The sequence below is a fragment of the Ammodytes marinus genome (assembly GCF_949987685.1).
Source record: "Ammodytes marinus genome assembly, chromosome: 23".
NCBI classification, from domain to species: domain Eukaryota; kingdom Metazoa; phylum Chordata; class Actinopteri; order Uranoscopiformes; family Ammodytidae; genus Ammodytes; species Ammodytes marinus.
In genome coordinates, this window is record NC_137227.1 from 1,117,951 (window position 1) to 1,136,230 (window position 18,280).

Consider the following 18,280-nt stretch of genomic DNA (forward strand, 5'->3'; position numbering starts at 1 on the left):
TATTCAATTAAAAATGTGTTTGATTTATATTTTGCAATTTTCAAATGTGTATGAGCAAAAAAATCTGTTTGGATGGATTTCTTTAATTTACTTTATAGAGTCTAATTTGACCACACTCTGATAGGAAATTTACCATGTCAATTTTAGGTGATTCCAAAAAGTTAATAACTGTCTTGCAAAAAAAGGAAGATGAATATTTATATGAAAAGAGGGGATGACATATTGCAATAATACTGTAATATAACAGATATCTTCTTAAACATTGCAAATGAATTTACATGCATACATTTTGCTAGGTTTCACTCAAAGAGAAATACTTACTGTTGACTTTATACTTGAGGCTCTCGCTATAAAAGCTGCAGATGTTGGATTCAGTAGGTCATTTGAAAATGTCTCTGAAGCAGATCTGAAAGACAATATCCTTGTTGTGACTGCTTCAGTAGTTGTCGTTGTTGTGGAGGCTATTGTAGTTGCAGCACTGGTAGTAGTAGGTGCAACAGTAGTAGTAGTAGGTGCAACAGTAGTAGTAGTAGGTGCAACAGTAGTAGTAGTGTTTGAAGTGGGGGCTGTTGTTGTAGTATTTCTTACTGTTAAAGACAAACATGAAACAACAACATAAAGAAATATGCAAAGAAAATATTATGGAAGGCAAAGGGAATTTATTTGAAGTAACAAATCGATCACAAAGTACTGTGTGTTTATGTTTGGTTAGTCACAGTTAAAGTAGACCTTCTGTCACAGAAAGTAATTTGTCAAAAAGGGATCTGAAATGGAATTGATAGTAACTTGAATTAAAGCTCCCTAATGCAGTGATAAAAAGGATTCTTTAAACCCCACCCTAAATGTAGTAGAATATAAAACTATGGTGGCTATTTTCCCATGCGTATTTCATAAATAAAATAACCCTTGCAAAATTATCAATTGTTATTGTAAACTCAGACAGCAGAATTGAATACTGCACTTGCTAAAAACCTTAAATGAACAAAAAACAGACACACACACACACACACACACATACACACAAACACTCATGAGACAGAAATCGCTACGTGTTCTTGCTCTAAAAGCTACTGCAGTGAAAGGTAGGAAAACTGTTCACTTACCGATTATTTGAATGCTATCCGTATCAACAGTGATGTTAAAGGTAGTATTGGGGTTAGACACACCCTCTATTAAGGCTTCTCTAACAGTGTCAGCCTGTGGGATTGCCTCTGTTGATCCAGTAGTGTTGAATTCAACTCCCACTTCTGCTTCGGTATTATCTATTCTTGTTCTGGCCCCAGCTCGCCTGAATAAAACATTTACATATACTCATCAATTTGATATTGTCTTTGATTACTTACAGTATGCATATGTGTAATTATCCCTTTCTTTCACTGTCAAGGTTAAATATTTATAATATTGATGACCCCAACCCATAAACAAAAGTCAGTTGGACTATCAAATTGTAAAATGTTACCTAAACGCTCTGACAATACAGCGGAGGTAACGATTTCCAAATCGGGCCCTGTAGATGAAGTCGAACTGTGGGAAGAAGCAAACAGAAAAATATGAAAAACAAATAGAGTATTCTCCAAATAAAATGAATAACTGGAAACATGCAGAATGCAAATAAAAGAGTAATGAGAATATTATACTCACCACATTTAGAATTCTCGTCGCGAGAGCCCTAAATTCAGGGCTAGTATTATCAGATAGTGCCTCTGTAAATGGTTCTGCCACGGTTGCTGCAAGAACCACAACTGGTGGAGGTGGAGCTGGAGTAGTCGTAGTAGTAGTAGTAAGAGTAGTAGTAGTTGTTGTTGTTGTTACTGCACCCGTTGTTGACACACTGGTTGTGGTTGGTGCATCTGTTGTTGTAGACTCTGCAGATGATGTAGTTGGAGCTTCAGTTGTAGTTGAAGCTCCTGTTGTTGTTGAAGCTCCGGTTGTTGATGCTCCAGTTGTTGTTGATGCTCCAGTTGTTGTTGATGCTCCTGTTGTTGTTGATGCTCCAGTTGTTGTTGATGCTCCAGTTGTTGTTGATGCTCCTGTTGTTGTTGATGCTCCAGTTGTTGTTGAAGCTCCGGTTGTTGATGTTCCTGTTGTTGTTGATGCTCCAGTTGTTGATGCTCCAGTTGTTGTTGAAGCTCCGGTTGTTGATGCTCCAGTTGTTGTTGATGCTCCAGTTGTTGATGCTCCAGTTGTTGTTGAAGCTCCGGTTGTTGATGCTCCAGTTGTTGTTGATGCTCCAGTTGTTGTTGATGCTCCGGTTGTTGATGCTCCTGTTGTTGTTGATGCTCCAGTTGTTGTTGATGCTCCAGTTGTTGATGCTCCTGTTGTTGTTGATGCTCCAGTTGTTGTTGATGCTCCAGTTGTTGATGCTCCAGTTGTTGTTGAAGCTCCAGTTGTTGTTGAAGCTCCGGTTGTTGATGCTCCTGTTGTTGATGCTCCAGTTGTTGTTGAAGCTCCGGTTGTTGATGCTCCTGTTGTTGATGCTCCAGTTGTTGTTGAAGCTCCGGTTGTTGATGCTCCAGTTGTTGATGCTCCAGTTGTTGTTGATGCTCCTGTTGTTGAAGCTCCGGTTGTTGTTGATGCTCCAGTTGTTGTTGATGCTCCAGTTGTTGTTGATGCTCCAGTTGTTGATGCTCCAGTTGTTGTTGAAGCTCCAGTTGTTGTTGATGCTCCAGTTGTTGTTGATGTTCCAGTTGTTGATTCTCCAGTTGTTGTTGAAGCTCCTGTTGTTGATGCTCCAGTTGTTGTTGATGCTCCAGTTGTTGTTGATGCTCCAGTTGTTGTTGAAGCTCCGGTTGTTGATGCTCCAGTTGTTGTTGATGCTCCAGTTGTTGATGCTCCAGTTGTTGTTGAAGCTCCGGTTGTTGATGCTCCAGTTGTTGTTGAAGCTCCAGTTGTAGTTGCAGCACTGGTAGTAGTAGGTGCAACAGTAGTAGTAGTGTTTGAAGTGGGGGCTGTTGTTGTAGTATTTATTACTGTTAAAGACAAACATGAAACAACAACATAAAGAAATATGCAAAGAAAATATTATGGAAGACAAAGGGAATTTATTTGAAGTAACAAATCGATCACAAAGTACTGTGTGTTTATGTTTGGTTAGTCACAGTTAAAGTAGACCTTCTGTCACAGAAAGTAATTTGTCAAAAAGGGATCTGAAATGGAATTGATAGTAACTTGAATTAAAGCTCCCTAATGCAGTGATAAAAAGGATTCTTTAAACCCCACCCTAAATGTAGTAGAATATAAAACTATGGTGGCTATTTTCCCATGCGTATTTCATAAATAAAATAACCCTTGCAAAATTATCAATTGTTATTGTAAACTCAGACAGCAGAATTGAATACTGCACTTGCAAAAAACCTTAAATGAACAAAAAACAGACACACACACACATAGACACAAACACTCATGAGACAGAAATCGCTACGTGTTCTTGCTCTAAAAGCTACTGCAGTGAAAGGTAGGAAAACTGTTCACTTACCGATTATTTGAATGCTAGTCGTATCAACAGTGATGTTAAAGGTATTATTGGGGTTAGACACACCCTGTATTAAGGCTTCTCCAACAGTGTCAGCCTGTGGGATTGCCTCTGTTGATCCAGTAGTGTTGAATTCAACTCCCACCTCTGCTTCGGTATTATCTATTCTTGTTCTGGCCCCAGCTCGCCTGAATAAAACATTTACATATACTCATCGATTTGATATTGACTTTGATTACTTACAGTATACATATGTGTAATTATCCCTTTCTTTCACTGTCGAGGTTAAATATTTATAATATTGATGATCCCAGCCCATAAACAAAAGTCAGTTGGACTATCAAATTGTAAAATGTTACCTAAACGCTCTGACAATACAGCGGAGGTAACGATTTCCAAATCGGGCCCTGTAGATGAAGTCGAACTGTGGGAAGATGCAAACAGAAAAATATGAAAAACAAATAGAGTATTCTCCAAATAAAATGAATAACTGGAAACATGCAGAATGCAAATAAAAGAGTAATGAGAATATTATACTCACCACATTTAGAATTCTCGTCGCGAGAGCCCTAAATTCAGGGCTAGTATTATCAGATAGTGCCTCTGTAAATGGTTCTGCCACGGTTGCTGCAAGAACCACAACTGGTGGAGGTGGAGCTGGAGTAGTCGTAGTAGTAGTAGTAAGAGTAGTAGTAGTTGTTGTTGTTGTTACTGCACCCGTTGTTGACACACTGGTTGTGGTTGGTGCATCTGTTGTTGTAGACTCTGCAGATGATGTAGTTGGAGCTTCAGTTGTAGTTGAAGCTCCTGTTGTTGTTGATTCTCCAGTTGTTGTTGAAGCTCCTGTTGTTGTTGATGCTCCAGTTGTTGAAGCTCCAGTTGTTGTTGAAGCTCCAGTTGTTGTTGAAGCTCCGGTTGTTGATTCTCCAGTTGTTGTTGAAGCTCCTGTTGTTGTTGATGCTCCAGTTGTTGAAGCTCCAGTTGTTGTTGAAGCTCCTGTTGTTGTTGATGCTCCAGTTGTTGAAGCTCCAGTTGTTGTTGAAGCTCCGGTTGTTGATGCAACAGTTGTTGTTGAAGCTCCAGTTGTTGTTGAAGCTCCGGTTGTTGATGCTCCAGTTGATGTTGAAGCTCCGGTTGTTGATGCTCCAGTTGTTGTTGACGCTCCGGTTGTTGATGCTCCAGTTGTTGTTGAAGCTCCTGTTGTTGTTGAAGCTCCAGTTGTTGATGCTCCAGTTGTTGTTGATTCTCCTGTAGTTGATGCAACAGTTGTTGATGCTCCAGTTGTTGATGCTCCAGTTGTTGATGCTCCTGTTGTTGTTGATTCTCCTGATTCTCCTGATTCTCCTGTAGTTGTTGTTGATGCTCCAGTTGTTGATGCTCCAGTTGTTGTTGATGCTCCTGTTGTTGATGCTCCAGTTGTTGTTGATTCTCCTGTTGTTGATGCTCCAGTTGATGTTGAAGCTCCTGTTGTTGATGCTCCAGTTGTTGTTGAAGCTCCTGTTGTTGATGCTCCAGTTGTTGTTGATGCTCCAGTTGTTGTTGATGCTCCAGTTGTTGTTGATTCTCCTGTTGTTGATAATCCAGTTGTTGTTGATGCTCCAGTTGTTGTTGATTCTCCTGTTGTTGATGCTCCTGTTGTTGATGCTCCAGTTGTTGTTGATTCTCCTGTTGTTGATGCTCCAGTTGTTGTTGAAGCTCCTGTTGTTGATGCTCCAGTTGTTGATGCTCCAGTTGTTGTTGAAGCTCCTGTTGTTGATGCTCCAGTTGTTGTTGATGCTCCTGTTGTTGTTGAAGCTCCTGTTGTTGATGCTCCAGTTGTTGATGCTCCAGTTGTTGTTGAAGCTCCTGTTGTTGATGCTCCAGTTGTTGATGCTCCAGTTGTTGTTGAAGCTCCTGTTGTTGATGCTCCAGTTGTTGTTGATGCTCCTGTTGTTGTTGATTCTCCTGTTGTTGATGCTCCAGTTGTTGTTGAAGCTCCTGTTGTTGTTGATGCTCCAGTTGTTGATGCTCCAGTTGTTGTTGAAGCTCCTGTAGTTGATGCAACAGTTGTTGATGCTCCAGTTGTTGTTGAAGCTCCGGTTGTTGATGCTCCAGTTGTTGTTGATGTTCCAGTTGTTGATGCTCCTGTTGTTGTTGATGCTCCAGTTGTTGATGCTCCAGTTGTTGTTGATGCTCCAGTTGTTGAAGCTCCAGTTGTTGTTGAAGCTCCGGTTGTTGATGTTCCTGTTGTTGTTGATTCTCCTGTAGTTGATGCAACAGTTGTTGATGCTCCTGTTGTTGTTGAAGCTCCTGTTGTTGATGATCCAGTTGTTGTTGATTCTCCAGTTGTTGTTGAAGCTCCTGTTGTTGATGCTCCAGTTGTTGTTGATTCTCCTGTAGTTGATGCAACAGTAGTTGATGCTCCTGTTGTTGTTGAAGCTCCTGTTGTTGATGCTCCAGTTGTTGTTGATGCTCCAGTTGTTGCTGATGCTCCAGTTGTTGAAGCTCCAGTTGTTGTTGATGCTCCGGTTGTTGATGCTCCAGTTGTTGATGCTCCAGTTGTTGAAGCTCCAGTTGTTGTTGAAGCTCCGGTTGTTGATGCTCCAGTTGTTGATGCTCCAGTTGTTGAAGCTCCAGTTGTTGTTGATGCTCCAGTTGTTGAAGCTCCTGTTGTTGTTGAAGCTCCGGTTGTTGATGCTCCGGTTGTTGATGCTCCAGTTGTTGATGCTCCAGTTGTTGAAGCTCCTGTTGTAGTTGAAGCTCCTGTTGTTGATGCAACAGTTGCTGTCGATCCTCCAGATGTAGTTGAGTTTTGAGTTGAAACCACCGGTAGTCTCACAGCAGCTGTATTGGAAAGCTCAGTTATTTAATGTGCTTCAAAAAACAAAAATTCAAAGCACTTCTGAAGGTATTCACAAAATAATCACTAACTTACCTGTAAGTATCAGCACAATTGATAAGATAGGTCCAACCCCCATTGTCACTTTAACCTGCAAAAGTTGTCAGTACAGTGAATTACTCACAAACACATGAACATTGTTCAATGTTAAATGTTTTGTGGGGAAATTTTGAAATTACAAAGACAGGGATTTCTGTAAATTCAATTTTGGCTAACGTACTGTACTAATATGTGCAGTGAAGCGCAGCTCAAGCACTTTTAGCATATTGTAGTAGTGTCATAGCCAAAATGGTAACCCCAGTTTACATGCTTTTCGTCTGGAAGTTATTATTTGATTTCAAATTGTAGGATTTTTTTTAGTCACATAATTATTGTCATGGTTCAATCTCAGGAAATATCTGAAACTTGTTACCTCTGCATTCCACCTAAGTGACCCAAAATGATCTGTATTATCTTCAGTGTTGGGAATAACGCTGTTTAAAATAACGGCGTTAGGTAACGCCGTTATTTTTTCAGTAACGGGGTAATCTAACTAATTACTTTTTCCGTTGTTACAATGCCGTTATCGTTACTGAACATTAAATGCGGTGCGTTACTGTGAATTGATTGAATAAACTGTGTAATCCGAGCGCACCCCTGGCTCCATACTACACAAACTGCTAGTGAGGAGACCGGGTGGGTTAACAACGAGATAAGCGATTGTTATTTCTTATAGTGTTTTAAGATGTGTTTTATTCAGTGTGGATCACATTAGGCTATAACTGTCAGTTAGCGCCGTCACGTCAGTCAGCCGCGGAGCGCTGTTTAGTGAAGTTTCTTTTTCTTTCTCTCTCTGTTGTGTGAGTGTGCGCGTTGCCGCAGTAACCACCTATCAATCCACGGTTGAAACGTGCTCTCCCTGAGTTTGTTTGCATCGCCCTTGTGAGTAAGTGCATGGAGTTTCCCGATCTCTATAAATTATAATTTATGCACGTTACTAAACGGCCGCGATTCGCCAGTTGCAACAGCTGTTTAGCGTGTCATCACGAGCCGAATATTGCTATTGTTCTTTTCCTGGGATCTGTATGCTGCTGTGCATGTTAAAGAAGGAAATAAACATAGGATAAATCCTTACTCCTCCTCTCATCGTCTCATGCTTCATAGTCTGACGTTTTTGGCCTTAAGTGGTGTTTTAGCCGACACCCCTGAAGTGAATCCAGTGGTAGCAGATCAGCACGGTACATTCAGCAGTTTCCTCTACTACTTTTGTTGAGAACAAAATACTAGGCTACTACTAGGCTACTGGAAGTGCAGGATAAAAAAATACTTGAAGTGCAGGATAAACCTCTTGCTGTCTGTTGATGTGCAATAAGTATTGAAGGTTATGTAGCCTACAAATAGGCCTACCTGTCTGTTCTACTCATTTCAACTGACTTGTGAAAACTGCTCAGAAAAATCAAATTTTTTGGACATATAGCAACTTTTTTTTTACAGTAGGCTAACGCAAATATTTACTTTCCCTGGTAACGAGTTACTTCTATTATAAAGTAATTCAGTTACTAACTCAGTTACTTTTTGGAACAAGTAGTGAGTAACTATAACTAATTACTTTTTTAAAGTAACGTTCCCAACACTGATTATCTTTAAAATCAAAATTAAGGGACTTTGGGTTATACAGTTATATTGACTGTGGCAGCCAAATAATACAACAGAAATGCAACAAATATAAGAAGACATGTCTTGCATTGTTAAAGAGTATATTAAACCTTTTAAAAAATCTACTTTCTGATATCTCATTGAATAATAGTAGTATAGTAAAATAGATATGGTAGAGCTATTTGGCTTTATTGGGTCAATCATTCTGAAAAATCTCAAATTTGTGCTTAACTTTAGGACCATGACATTGTTGATACGTCAATAGTACTTAAAAGTATAAAACCATAACATGTATCTTATGGATAAAGCTAAATGAAATGTATTCATATGTGCAATGAATGGAAAGACTACCTTTACCACTAAGTACAGTGTATACACTCAACACAGAGAGGGTCAGGCAAAAAGAGCTTCCTCCAATAAAAAAGTACATTATTGCATAGTTGCATAGTCCCAAGGGGACACTTTATTGTCTCCTTGGGGAACTTGTCTTAGACACAAGTTTCCGTCAACAATGCATTGTAGTAAAGCATTTTAAAAAGTGATGAAACATACCTCCATATAGAATATAGACAAAAATGTACTTACCCCAAGCAATATTCACAATTTATAAATATTATAGTTATATGTATAGAGGCTCTTCACTGTACCCTGGTGCACATTTCTTGAGCTGCCACCTGTTTGTCTAGGTTTTATATATTGCTGCAAAGAAAAATGACGTGTTATGACATGGGGGATGAAACAAAAACACCAACGAGGAAATAACTTAACGTAATCCTGGAAGCTGTTGTGTCTGCATTCCATTTCAAGCGAACTAACCAGATGACAGAGTTGTTATATACTTGTTTGATACAAAATCACACATTTGAAATGATTACCTGTGCATAGATATGAAATTATTTAATTTTTTTGATTGCTAAGGTCCAAAACTAGTTTTCTTCTTAGTAGAAGTTGAAGTTTCTGTGGTTGGCACCCTCTTTGTTGTTAAGTCACAGTGTCACTACAGACTACACAATACTTCCTTTATGAAGAACAACAGACTGTTGCATCACCTGCCGTGGACTGTAAAGAACTTACATAGCTTTACACAGCTACACAGCTTAACACTTTAACAACTGAATTAACAGGAATAATGGACAATTCCTTTTGTAAAATAAATTGAATACATAGTTATCCAATGTATTACTACCTGTAAATTGTTTTACCTAATTAAAATGTCATTGAAATTAATGTGTAAAACATGATAGTTAAAGACTGCAAAGGCCAGGAAATAACGTCAGGTTTGTAACTCAAGCATAGAATCCAGATTTGGCATTGACCCACCTTGTTCTGATAATGAAATAATTTTCTTGTGGATGGGGATAACTGAAGATACACAAATCTGTTTTGCTGCCTTGATAACTGGCCCACTGTTTTTTTAATGTAAAATCTATGGGACTAAACTAGTTCCAAAAGTTCACAGTGGCAAAAGTCCAGATGTGTTTGTGCTAGCCAATCCCAATCAATAAACTTTAACAGAAAGAGTTTATCGTAAATGAAATAATGCAATGTCCCAAACAACAAAGGTTTTGGTTTCAGAAGACACAAAAAACAGTAGGATAAATAGGGAAAGAAAATAAGTTGTTCCTAATAAAAAAATAAAAAATCAAATAGCATTAATACTGAAGTCAAATCAAATCATTTCGGTAATGTTACATGGGTAAAGTTGCACCTCTGCTACTATGGTTAGGCAATAAATATGTATATGATTTCAGTAACAAAGATCATGGGAGGAAAAGTAGTCTCTAATTTTTCAAGCCTGATGAAAAATCCCAATGGGTTGTAAGAGTATAACCCCTCAGGGTTTAAATGATAGTAAGAAAGAAACACTAAATTTAACTGAAAATGAATTAGCAATGGAGAAACAAAGTCATAATATAAACAAATTGATTAAAGAAAAAAAATACATTTTCCATTCCAAACAATATGTAAGGTGTGTTATCAGTTTTTCTTTTTTTAGACACAGATAGAAAGATAATTGGGGGCATAACTGGCCTAACAACCACAACAGGCATGTGGGAAGAAACTTTATGGACATCATTCAATGCCTGGCTTACTCTAACAATCCTCGTTATAACCACCTTTAACATTGGTAGTCTAGTGACGTGTTTGGGTCTGTACACTTTCTGCATCACAGCTACCATTTAGTTACGTAACAGTGCTTTGCAGATGGGCAAGAACAACTAATATTCAGCATGAGAAACCACAGGTGTCAGTAACGTCACATAAAATAAATGTGAGTTTTTTGGGGGAATGAGGCTAGCTGAGGGTTAAGAAAAAGATGTTCTTCTTTTTTATAAATGCTTTTTCAAAAGTGTTGCAGGGAAATCCATCATTGTTCATACATTTTCCTCTTCAGCGTGCAGTGAATTAGGGGTTAGTTGTTCTTTGAAGGTAGGCTGATAATCAGTCAGAAAATGGAGCTTCAAGCTTTCTGTGTCTGATTCGCACTTAGGGTGGTGATGTGTGAATCTAGTAAATTCAAACAAAAGGATCAGTTACTACAAAGAAGGATTTGACACACTCAAACATCAACCTGTCAGTTCAGGCTTTTGTAATGGCTTGAAACTGTAGATGTATAGTACATACTCTCTACTGGACACATTACTAATAAAAGTTTTTCCAAAATAAATACAGTGAAAGGTATAAATAACCTACCATCATTGATTTATAATAAATATGCTTATTAATTGTATTCCCATGAGTTAAATGAGGTTTTGGTTTTTACCTAATATATACACTTATGAAGCCATAGCCTGCAACCAGTTAGCTTAGCATTAAAACAACATTTGTGATTACCTTACTCATGGTGCTCCGATCTGGCTCATCTGCATCTTTGGATACATTGAAAACTGGAAATTGGATCCGGATCAAAGTTGGGTGATCAAAGACAAGGGGCATCACAACAGCGATTTTGGGGCTATATTTAAAAAACACCGTATTTCCCTCAGATAAGTGAACAGAAGTAGGATCAACTTGCTGATGTGTTGTTGCATTAGTTTCTGCAGGGTTTAGGGTTAATGCATCCGTAGAAAATGACAATGGCTGTAGAGAACTCAATTCTGTGAGGACGTCTGTGATTTCTGTAGTAGGCTGATCTATGGATTTTTGGGAGATGGATGATGTAGTTTGTAATGTTGATGTATCACTTGGAATAAATGAAGAAGTTTGTTTATTTATGAATGATTTAGTTGTGGATGGTGTACTGTGTGTTCTTCTCTGAATTGTTGTTGATGTTGATTCTATTGAGTGAGCTGTGGACGCCGTTTGACCAGATCTTTTAGTTTGCGTTGTAGTTGGTGTTTTTGTTGTTGCAGTCACTGATTTGCTGTGAGTTGGGGATGTGCTGTGAATTCCTGTTGAAGCAGCACCTTGTTTTGCAGTTGCGGATTTTGCCGTTGTTAATGATTTTGATTGTGTTGTTGTTGGGGTCGTTCCTGTTTCAGTTGGTAATGCTGTAGATGTTGTTGTCACTGACGGTGCAATCTGCTCAGATGTAACACTTGTAGAAACATGAACATCGGTTGTCTGTGGAATTAACTGTGTAGTTGGTGTAGTTGTGGGCACTGTTTCCACAGATCCACTAGTTTGTGTTATGAATGTTGTTGCTTCAGTCTGTGTTTTTGTTGTTGCAGTCAATGATTTGCTGTATGTTGGTGTAGTGCTGTGAATTGTTAGTGATCCAGTACTTTGTTTATTTAATGCTGCTGATGTTGGTGAATCTAATGTCACTGATTCCATTGTTACAGATGGTGCAGATTCTGTTGGAGTAACTCGTTGGGTGGTTTCAATTGCAACTTGTGTTGATCCTTGTGATGGTGAAACCATGGATGGTGTAGTTGTTGCTGATGTAGTCAGTGATCCACTTTGTGTTGTTCGGTGAAATGTTGTTGATGTTGTTTCTTTTGAGGGTTGAGAAGATTGTGTTTGGGTAGATGTTGACACATTTTCAACTGATCTTCTAGTTTGTGTTGGAATAGCTGTTGCCATGATTGGTGTCGTTTTTGTTGTCGTAGTCACTGACTCACTGTGTGTGTGTGCTGTGCTGTGAATTGCTGTTGGTCCAGCACTTTGTTTAGCAGTTGTGGGTTTTTCTGTAGTTGATAATGTTGATGGTGATGATGATTGTAAAGTCACAGATTCCATTGTTACTGATGCTGCTGACCCTGTTGGAGTTACTGGCTGTGTGGTTTCAATTGCTACTTGTGTTGAACCCTGTGGTGGTGAAACTATGGATGGTGCAGTTGTTGATGGTGTAGTCACTGATCCACTTTGTGTTGTTTTGTTGATAATTTTTGATATTGAATCTATTGTAGGCAGACTAGATTGTGTTTGGGTAGTTGTGGAAAATGTTTCTACAGATCTTCTAGTTTGTGTTGTTAAAGCTGTTGCCATAGTTGGTGTTGTTTTTGTTGTTGCAGTTACTGATATGCTGTTTGTTGGTGTATTGCTGTGAATTGCTGTTGATCCAGCACTTTGTTTTGCTGTTGTAGGTTGTTCCATTGTTAATGATGCTGATGTTGATGATTGTAAAGTCACTGATTCCATTGTTACAGGTGGAGTTAATGGCTTTGTGGTTTGAAAAGTACTTTTTGTTGATCCTTGTGGTGCTGAAACCATGGATGGTTTAGTTGTTGGTGATGTAGTCCCTGATCCACTTTGTGTTGTTTTGTTGATAGTTTTTGATATTGAATCTATTTTGGGCGGACTAGATTGTGTTAGGGTAGTTGTGGACAATATTTCTACGGATCTTCCAGTCTGTGTTGTAAATTCATTTGCAATATAAGGTGTTGTTTTTGTTGTTGCAGTTACTGATATGCTGTGTGTTGATGTAGTGCTGTGAAATGCTGTTGATCCAGCACTTTCTTTTTGAGTTGTAGGTTGTTCTGTTGTTAATGATGTTGATGATTGCAAAGTCACTGATTCCATTGTTACAGATGGTGCAGACTCTGTTGGAGTGGATGGCTCTATGGTTTCAATTGAAACTTGTGTTGATCCTTGTGGTGGTGAAACCATGGATGGTGTAGTTGTTGATGATGTAGTCCTTGATCCACCGTCTGTTGTTCCGAGAATTGTTGTTGATATTAAATCTATTGTGGGTGGACTAGATTGTGTTTGAGTAGATGTGGACAGTGTTGCAACAGATCTTCTAGTATGTGATGTAAATGCTGTTGCCCTAGTTGGGCTTGCTTTTGTTGATGCAGTCACTGATTTGCCATGAGTTGGTGTAGTGCTGTGAATTGCTGTTGATCCAGCACTTTGTTTTGCAGGGATGTGTTGTTCGGTTGGTATTGATGCTGACTCTGTTGGAGTTACTGGCTGTGTGGTATCAATTGCAACTTGTGTTGATCTTTGTGGTGGTGAAATCATCGATGGTGTAGTTGTTGTTGATGAAGTAACGGATCCACTCTGTGATGTTCTGTGAAATCCTGTTGATGTTAGTTCTATGGGCCGAGAAGATTGTGTTTGGGTAGATGTGGACAGTGTTTCTACCGATCTTCTACTTTGTGTTGTAAATGCTGTTGCCATTGTTTTTGTTGTCGTAGTCACCGACTGACTGTGTGTTGGTGTAGTGCTGTGAATTGCTGTTGATCCAGCACTTTGTTTTGCAGTTGTTTGTTGTTCCGTTAATAATGATGCTGATGTTGATGATTGTAAAGTCACCCTTACAGATGATGCTGATTCTGTTGGAGTTACTGGCTGTGAGGTTTCCAATGTAATTTGTGTTGATCCTTGTGATGGTGAAACAACGGATGGTGTTGTTGCTGTTGATGTAGTCACTGATCCACTTTGTGTTGTTCTGTGAAATACTGTTGATGTTGATTCTTTTTTGGGCCGAGAAGAATGTGTTTGAGTAGGTGTCAACACTATTTTTGACAATCTTATAGGATGTGTTGGAATTGCTGTTGCCAAAATGAGTGTTGTTGTCGTAGTCACTGACTCACTGTGTGTTGATGTATTTCTGTGAATTGCTGTTGATCCACCACTTTGTTTTGCAGTTGTGGGTTCTTCCATTGTTAATGATGTTGATGTTGATGATTGTAAAGTCACTGATTCCATTGTTACAGCTTCTCTTTGAGTTACTGGCTGTGTGGTTTCAATTGCAACTTGTGTCGATCCTTGTGGTAGTGAAACCATGGATGGTGTAGTTGTTGAGAGTGAAGTCACTGATCTTGTAGTCTGTGTTGTAAATTCTTTTGCACTATATAGTGATGTTTTTGTTGTCGCTGTCACTAATTTTCTGTGTGTTGATGTAGTGCTGTGAATTGCTGTTGATCCAGCACTTTCTTTTTGAGTTGTAGGTTGTTCCGTTGTTAATGATGTTGATGATTGCAAAGTCACTGATTCCATTGTTACAGATGGTGCAGACTCTGTTGGAGTGGATGGCTCTATGGTTTCAATTGAAACTTGTGTTGATCCTTGTGGTGGGGAAACCATGGATGGTGTAGTTGTTGATGATGTAGTCCTTGATCCACCGTCTGTTGTTCCGAGAATTGTTGTTGATATTGAATCTATTGTGTGTGGACTAGATTGTGTTTGAGTAGATGTGGACAGTGTTACAACAGATCTTTTAGTTTGTGTTGGAATTGTTGTTGCCATAGATGGTGTCGTTTTAGTTGTCGGAGTCACTGACGGAGTCACGGAGTGTGTTGGTATAGTGCTGTAAATTGCTGTTGATCCAGCACTTTGTTTAGCAGTTGTAGGTTTTTCTGTAATTAATGATGCTGATGGGGATGATTGTAAAGTCACTGATTCCATTGTTACAGATGGTGCGGATTCAGTTGGAGTTGCTGGTGGTGTCATTGCAATTGTAATTTGTGATCCTTGTGGTGGTGAAACCATCGATAGTGTAGTTTGTGTTGGTGTAGTCACACTGTGTGTTGTTCTGTGAACTGTTGTTGATCCAGCAGTTTGTTTTGAAACCATGGACATTTCTGTTTCATATAATGTTGATGTTTGTAATGTGGCTGATTCTGTTACAGATCCTGTACTTTGTATTGAATTTTTGGTTACAACTGCAGTATTTGTTCTTTCTCTTTCTGTTGTTTTATCAGCTGTATTTTGTGTCAGTGTTGTTACTGATGATGTACTATTTGTTGAAGTGATTTCTGCTGGTTTTGGGTTAGGGTTAGGTATTGCTTTGTCTTGTTTATCTGTTGTTGATACCACACTGTTTGTTGGTGTTATAAATCCTGTTGCCAATGATAATATGGAAGTAGTTGTTAATGTGGATGTCTTAGTTTTAGATGTTATAGATTGATTTGGTGTAAATGTTGTAACATTTGGTGTTGATAAATGCATCTTGGTTGATTTTTCATTTAATGGATCTCCTGTTAAAGAAGATGTAGTTTGTAGTGGTGTTCTTGATTCTGGTGAATTTGTTATAGATGTGTTATATTGGGTTGAAGCTGTAGCAGTTGTGGATACTGTTGCCTCAGCCTTAAGATAGTTTGGATCTGTATCAATAGTTTGTAGCAGTGTTACTACAGACACGGTAGTGGGTGGACTAGATTGTGTTTGGGTAGTTGTGGACACTGTTTCTACAGATCTTCTAGATTGTGTTGAAAATGGTGTTGCCATAGAAGGTGTCGCATTCACTCTTATGGCGACTGCTCCACTGTGTGTTGGTGTAGTGCTGTGAATTGTTGTTGGTCCAGCACTTTCTTTTGCAGTTGTGGGTTGTTGTTCCGTTGTTACAGATGCTGATGTTGATGATTGTAAAGTCCCTATTTCCATTGTCAAAGACGGTGCAGATTCTGTTGGAGTAACTGGCTGTGTGGTTTCAATTGCAGTTTGTGATCCTTGTGGTGGGGAAACCTTGGATGGTGTAGCTGTTGTTGGTGTGGTCGCTGATCTGTGTGTTGTTCTGTAAATTGTTTGTGATTTTGATTCTATCGTGAGTGGACTAGAATGTGTTAGGGTGGTTGTGGACACTGTTTCAACAGATCTTCTAGTTTGTGTTTTAATTGCTGTGGCCACTGATGGTTTAGCTGTTCTTGCTGTAGTCACTAATCCGCTGTGTGTTTGTGTATTGCTGTGAATTGTTGTTGATCCAGCAGTTTGTTTTGAAACTGTGGTCCATTCTGTTGTGGAGGGTGTTGATGTTTGTGATGTGGCTGATCCTGCAGATGCTGTACTTTGTGGTAATTGTGTCATGGCAACTGATGTGTTTTTTCTCCCTCTTTCATCAACTGTAGTTTGAGGAGTTGTTGTTACAGATAATGTACTTTGGGTCGAAGTGATTTGGGGTTGTGTGTTTTTTTTCAATGGTGGGGATAACTCATTTGGGATTGTTTCTGTAACTTGTGATGGTGTTGTGTTGTAAATTGTTGTTGATTTATCCAATTCTGTCACCACAGGTACTGCAGTTTGTGCCTTAGTTGTTGATTGTGTTGTTACAGCTCCTATTTCTGTGGATGGTGTTTCTGTTATTCTACTTTCTGTTGGTGTGGCAGTGAATCCTGTAGTCGCAGATAATGCACTTTGTGTTGAGACAATTGATGTTGTATTTTGTAATATAATTGTGCTGCTTTCTATTCCCAAAGATTGCATCATTTGTGATGGAGTTGTTGTAATTGCTGTAAATATTGGTGCTTTTTTCTCAGCTGGCACTGTGGTGTGACTTGAAGTCTGTTGAAGTTCCAAAGTTGTTGCTTTGGTTATTGTTGCTACAACTGTTGTTATTTGTCCTGCCTCAGAACTCTTAGGTTGCGATGAGGTTTTGGTGGACTCTGTAGTTGCTGTAGTTGATGGTGCTGTAGACATAGCTCTTATGAAGGGAGTATTTTGCTTTGGAGCTGGGGTTACAGTCATCGTAGATACATTATTTATATTTGTGCCAGTGGTTGATCCTGAAACTGCTAATGGTAAATTGTGTGTTGTAATCGGTTCTGTGGTTTCTTTTACCGTGGTTTGAATGGATTCAAAATTCCTCTCAAATGTGTAAGAGGATAAGTTTGTTGTTGTATCCACGGGGACTGAATTGTATTGTGTTCCAGTGGTTTTAGAATTAACTTCTGTTGCAGATGGGCTCAAAGTTGAATCTATGCTTTTGAAGTTTATCAAAGTTGATGAATTCAGTGAGGTGACTGAATCATTGTCCTCGTCAGATTTGTTGGAAGTTAAATTTGGCTCTTCCGTCTGTGTTTTTTCTTGGAATTTGTGTGTAGATGTGCCTGTTAAAGTATCGTTTCCTGATAAGTGTGGAATGCTGGTCGCTGTCTTGTGATCAGTGACGTCTGAGGCCCTAGGTGTGTCTGGCATGGCAGTCACAAAGATCTTTGTTCGTGAGTCAAGAATGTTGGGTTTTTTCTGTGTTGTTGATGCAGGAGTTTGATACTCTGATGCCGAGGTGGTATCACTGAATACTTCCTTTTCAGTCACAGTTACATTTGGTAAAGGTGAACTTAGCTGAACTGTAGTTGAGGCTGACAGAGTTTGTGTTGAGCCAGTATGAATCTGTGTTGTAGTCCCCTTTTCTGCAGAGGAATTTATCAGCCCTGACATATTTTGTACCACTGTAGAAATGCCGGAGTCATCAAAAGATGGATTTCCATCCAAGAGGGAAGTGCCAAGGTTTACTGATGATTCTGACGGTGGTTTGCTTGTGGTTATATCACGTAAACGACTGGTTTGGGCAAATTCATGGAGAGCAGTCAATGGCCAGGGTGTGGAAGATGTACTGACCTCTGGTATCGTAGTGGTCGAAGCATTTGTTGAGTTATGTTCAGGAGCCTCAGTAGAGAGTGTAAGATGAGGTGGGAAAACCGCTGTGTGAGAGGGAAAGAAATACGGTTTCATATCAAATAATCTTGCACGACAGGCTTTACATTCTAAGCAATAGCAGCAATTCACTTAAAGTAACACTGAGTTTAAGGGTGTATTCACACTGGGAAAGTCCGCTAGTTCACTTGCTTTGGTCCAGACCAAATAGAGTTTATATATATTTTTTTTGGTGTGGTCCACTTTCAAATTGCCCCTTTTGCAAGTGAACCAGCATTACGAAGCAAAACCACACGTGATCTGAGGTCATTCATTCATTGGACAGACATTCTGGGGTGGAGAGAAGCAGGAAGAACGAAGTAAAAACTGCTAAATATATCATTGATATAATATGGGGTTAAAAATAATAAAAGGCCTACATCTAGCCTATAAATAAAGAAGAAAAACATCAAATTATTGTTGTTTCATATGGTTATAATATGAAGCCCTATGACAATGCCACATTATGTGGCTTGTAGTCTACGATGTGAAACATC

At 39.1% G+C, this 18,280-nt stretch overlaps 1 protein-coding gene across 1 annotated transcript in view; it reads right to left on the minus strand.

The window, feature by feature from the left end:
* The window catches only part of LOC307269421 (uncharacterized protein), a gene marked incomplete at its 5' end in the record, with an annotated part of 42,519 nt that overhangs the window by 1,349 nt on the left and 22,890 nt on the right, over positions 1 to 18,280 (minus strand). Inside the window, 8 exons of the mRNA XM_080052389.1 lie at positions 322 to 587; positions 1,104 to 1,288; positions 1,460 to 1,524; positions 1,642 to 2,969; positions 3,832 to 3,896; positions 10,821 to 10,873; positions 13,362 to 13,465; positions 13,580 to 13,846. Coding sequence (XP_079908515.1) covers positions 1,889 to 2,969; positions 3,832 to 3,896; positions 10,821 to 10,873; positions 13,362 to 13,465; positions 13,580 to 13,846 — 1,570 coding nt within the window. The 3' untranslated portion in view covers positions 322 to 587; positions 1,104 to 1,288; positions 1,460 to 1,524; positions 1,642 to 1,888. The remainder of the gene's footprint in view (positions 1 to 321; positions 588 to 1,103; positions 1,289 to 1,459; positions 1,525 to 1,641; positions 2,970 to 3,831; positions 3,897 to 10,820; positions 10,874 to 13,361; positions 13,466 to 13,579; positions 13,847 to 18,280) is intronic.